This window comes from Alligator sinensis, unplaced genomic scaffold (assembly GCF_000455745.1).
Source record: "Alligator sinensis unplaced genomic scaffold, ASM45574v1 scaffold406_1, whole genome shotgun sequence".
NCBI classification, from domain to species: Eukaryota; Metazoa; Chordata; order Crocodylia; family Alligatoridae; genus Alligator; species Alligator sinensis.
The window spans coordinates 1,482,694-1,487,611 of record NW_005842181.1 but is presented as its reverse complement, the minus strand read 5'-3'; the positions used below and the strand labels follow the sequence as shown (position 1 = coordinate 1,487,611).

Below are 4,918 nucleotides of genomic sequence, written 5' to 3'. Positions count from 1 at the left end.
GGGCGTGTCAGACTAGATGATCCGTTCAGGTCCCTTCTGACCCCAAACTACTATGAAACTATGAATTATACTTTGGTTTGTAAGACCTTCTCTACATGTTATATCTAGATGTGCAAATTTAACTATCACGCCTTAAAAAGGTTCAGCCAGCTGTAAAATTATTTGAAAATGTGTAATAACTTTATAGCTAGTTTCTAGTCCACTTTAATTTGCACATGTATGTAATCCTGTGACTGAGAGATTGCAGCTGCTGTCATCTCCCAGCCGCTGGGGAGAACAGCTGGGGCTGGGAGATCATGGCCAGTTCTCTTCCCCCAGCTGCAGGATTGCATGGGCCTTCCAGGCAGTGGTTGGGAGATCACAGCTGCTGTGATCTCCAACCATTGTGATCTCCCAGCTGCGGGGTGCTCCAGTCAAGCATGGGATTCTCAGTCCTAGCTACATGTGGGGTGCAGCTGGGACCAAGACCATGAGCTGCAGGGCTCTTGGTTTCAGCTGTGTGTATGTGGCTCAGCCTGGACCAAGAGCTGCAGTAGGTGTGGATTCAGTTCTTGGCTGCATGTGGTTCCCGCAACTGGAAACCCTGTCAGCAAAAGAGGCTCCCAGCTGCAGGAGCCTGCTTTTTGTGAATGCAGGAGGAGCCCAGGATTGGGCTCCCCCTAGACTAGCAATAAGGCAGGCGCAGCTGGTTCAAATGCATGGTCCCGCTATCTCACCTCATGCCATGCATGTGGGGCATGGCAGGAGGCGCAATTGTGTGGATTGTGAATTAGTTCCAATTGTGTCTTTACCTGCATGTATAGAAGGGAGGCTAAGAGCAAGAATGAATTTGTTCTTTGATATGTTTTGATGTCTAGTTGGTCAGTCATAACCCAGACATTTCAAACTTGTTTAAAGTCCATAGGAGCTGAAGGTATTTATAAATGTATAATTTGCAGTCTGCTCATGTTTGGAAAGTTTGGCAAGAATGGTGAAATTCTAACCTTAGTGAAGTTAGCAAAATTCCCATTCAGTCAAAATTACAATTCTACATTTTTTTTCTTTTGTGAACATCTTCGTACTCTATCCAACTGCCATGGAAATTTATCATCTCTACCAACTTCTGACTGGCTTCTGTTATAACTTTTATGTTTAACTGTTTTTTTAAAGCTGCACCATGTAATTAAGGCATTGCAACTGCAGAATGTGCATCGGTTTTATGTGAATATTTTAAGCATGGTATGTGTTGTTTCAGACTAGATATTAATATACTAATATGTAGCTTAAAATAAAATCTGTATTTTTTGGTTTCAGCCAAAAGCAGCCAATGTTCTTGGAGCAGTTAATAAGCCTCTTTCATCAGCAGGCAAGCAATCTCAATCCAAATCTTCACGAATGGAAACTATAAGCAATGCTAGCAGCAGTTCAAATCCAAGCTCTCCAGGAAGGATCAAAGGGAGGTTGGTATACAACAATGCATCTTTGATGCTCAAGTATTTTTAATGAAGCAGCAAGGGTTTCTATATATTTTTAAATTGCTGGACATAATTCTGTTGTTTTATGTTACTGTAAATCCAGAATAACAACCATGCTTGTGTAACCAAACCAAAAGTAGGAAGGAAAAAATGAAAAAGCAGTCTAGAATATTGCATTGAAAGGAATCCCAGATCATATGATGGTACTGTGTAAAATAAAAAAAACACAGATCCAATGTTTCCATCAACCTTGTGTAGTTGACAGCATGGCCATCCACATACTTTTGGCTTATAATGTCTGAATTTAATCATCTAAACTGATCTCCTTCGTTGAAACAGACTGGAGGACTTCTGAGTTAATTCTCATTTGAACTAAAGGATATTTAGAACAGTGTTTCTCAACCCATGGGTTGCGACCCAGAAGTGGGTCACAACAATATTTCAAAGGGTTGTGAGCTGCGGCAGGGCAGAGGGACGGCAGGAAGGTGGCTGCCTCTTCCAGCAGGAGAATGGGGTGGTGGAGAGCTGTGTTGCCAGGCTAGCAGCACTGGGGCCGGTACCCATGCTCATGTGGGTGGGGTGGCTGGAGGCCCTGCTCAGGGGGTAGGAGGGGCCATGACCAGGCTGCCTGGCATGGCACAGCAGCCCCAGCCCAGGGCAGTGGGGTATGCCACAGGCCTCTCTTCCTCCTCCCTCTAGCCCATGCCAGGACTGGAGTTGCTTTGCTGCTGTCTGCATGAGCCAGAGCTGCCAGTCGCCACACTCCGGCCAGAGTGGGACGGGGGCAGCTGGGGGCCCCTCTGGCAGGGTTGGGGGGCAGAGGGGCTGCAGGTTGGGAGTGAGGGACACCAGCGTGGGGGGGGAGGGCAGAGGACTGGGGGTCAGGCACTGGCAGGGCCAGGGCGTGAGAGTCAGGGCAGGCAATGGATCTTTGCAAATGGGTCCTGGTAGGAAAAAGGTTGAGAGCCACTGATTTAGAACAACATCCAGTCTTTATTTCTAATAGTTAATTACCTTCCCTATTAAAAGCACCATATTTCTAGTTGGAGATTTAGATCTTCAGCTCCCAGCCGTTGTGTTTTTACTTTTTGTTTACTAGTTCGAGAGCTTGTTTATCAGAGTTTTGTTCCCCGTGTAGGTAATTAGGCTGTGCTCAAAATATCCCATAACCTTTTTTGATGAGTCAAATTAATCAAGCTCATGGCATCTTTTCACTAAAGACATGTTTTTTCAGTTCTTTAGTCATTCTTATGGCTCTTTATTGAAACCTCTCCAATTTATCAACAATGTTTTTCAACTGCAGACAGCAAAACTGAACACACTATTCCAGTCCACTACAGCCAAATACATGGATAATGTAACCTTCCTCTCCCTGTTTGAAATTCCCCTAGTTATAGTGACAAAGATTCTGTTAACCTTTTTAAATTATCTGTTATGATCCCCAAATCTTTCCAGGGTTGCCGCTTCCTAGGGTAAAGCTTTCTTCCACCACCCAATCTGTGCATGTGGCTTAAATACTTTGTTCATACATGTGTAACTTATATTTAGCTCTGTTAAAATGCATATTGTTTGTTTTTGTCCAGCTTAGCGAGCATTTCATTTCCAAGTAATTGTTCTTTTGTAGTTATTTGTCTGATTCATCATTTAATGCTTACCCTGTCATGTGTGAATTTTATAACCAATTTGGTTTTCTTCCAGTCATTAATGAAAATGTCAAATAGTACATAATTGAGAAATCTGTCCTTTCATACTCCTATCAGATCTTCTCAGTTACCAGCAGCCATAGGTTTAGGTACCTGAGGTTATATCAATGACTGTTAAGTTTAATAGCCCCAGATGGATCTATTCTCCATAAATTTGTCTAAGCCTTTTTGAACCCAGTTACATTGCTTGTCTCCACGATATCCTGTAGCAAGATTTGCTTAAGTTAATTGTGTTTTGCATTTTGCAAGGAAAGTACTTTCTTTTGATTTTTTTTAAAATGTTTTGCCCTATGCTTCCATTGGGTGTCCTTAGTTCTTGTATTATATAGTGAATAATAGAACTTTATGCACTTTTTCCAGACTATTTATAATTTTACATAACTATCATGTTCCCTCTCAGTTGCCTTTTACAAGCTGACTCTAGACTCTTCAGTATTTCCTTACATAGAAGTCCTTCCATGTCCTAATCATTTCTCTTGCTCTTCTCTGTATCTTTTCAAGTTTTAGTTAATCTTTTTGAGTTGGGGTAACCTGGAGACAGTTGTGAGCACATGAATTTATACAATGACATGATAATTATTTACGTTTTATTTTCCATTCCCTTCTCAAGTGTTTCCTAGCGTTCTTTTTACCCCTTTGACTACCACTATAATAGTAAGACTTGTTTTTATTGAATAGTGCCCCTAAGATTTCTCTTGAGTGGTAATTTTGAACTCTGAGCCTTTCATTGTGCATGTGTACTTGAGGTTATTTTTCCGCATGTGCATTACTTTGCATGCATTTATGTTGAATTTCATCTGCCATCTTACTGCCCACTGACTCAGTTTATTTTGTGGGTAGTCTGTTCCAGTGCTTAAGCACCTTCACAGTGAGAGAGTTCGTCCTAATAGCCAACCTAAATTTCCATTGTTGTACTTTAAGATCATTGATTTGTCTTGTCTACTGCAGCCACACAGAATAGGCTTTCTCCATCATCTTCTTTATAACCACCTTTCAGGTATTTCAAGTTCTGTTCTCCAGACTAAATAAGGCCATTTGATTCAGCCTTTACTCCTAAGGCATGTTTCCCAGACTTCTAATCATGGTCTTTGCTCTATGCTGGACTCTTTCCAATCTGTTCAGAACTTTCTTGAAGTGTGGGGCCCAAAACTGGACACAGTACTCCCGGTGATGCCTCACCTGTGCTGAATAAAATGCACGGATCTTTTCACTTGACTTGGAAGCAGTATTTCTATTAATGCAGCGTATGCTGTTTTTTTGCACAGGAACAACACACTGTTGGCTTATAATAATCTTATGGTTCACTGTAACTCCCAGGTCCTTCTATACAGTATTACAGTCTAGGTGGTCTTTCCCCAGTTTGTATTTATACTTGCACTTGCCCTTATTTCTTAGACGTTAGGGCTGGAAGGAACCTCGGAAGATCGAGTCCAGCCCATTGCCCCAGGGGCAGGAAATCAGCTGGGGTCACAGGATCCCAGCAAGATAAATGTCCAATTGACTCTTAAAGGAGTCCATAGTAGGTGCTTGCACCACCTCTGGCGGCAGTCTGTTCCAGGTCCCGGGGGCTCTGACAGTAAAGAAGTTAATTTGATTGTTTTAGATTTTAGGGAGGAGAGGGGAGTGGGTATGGATTATTTTTCCAGTTTATCAAGGTAATTCTGAATCCTCATTCTACCCTCCATAGATTCATAGATGTTAGGGTTGGAAGGGACCTCAGTAGAACATCGAGTCTGACCCCCTGCATAGGCAGGAAAGAGT

The 4,918-nt window shown here is 42.3% G+C and overlaps 1 protein-coding gene across 6 annotated transcripts in view; it reads left to right on the top strand.

Annotated features, from left to right (window-relative positions):
* PDS5B (PDS5 cohesin associated factor B) overlaps nucleotides 1–4,918 on the top strand; it is a 192,364-nt gene that overhangs the window by 173,942 nt on the left and 13,504 nt on the right. For all 6 annotated transcript variants that reach the window (XM_025207097.1, XM_006026186.3, XM_025207095.1 and 3 more), the window contains one exon: nucleotides 1,294–1,439. In XM_025207097.1, the coding sequence (XP_025062882.1) occupies nucleotides 1,294–1,439 (146 nt within the window). The remainder of the gene's footprint in view (nucleotides 1–1,293; nucleotides 1,440–4,918) is intronic.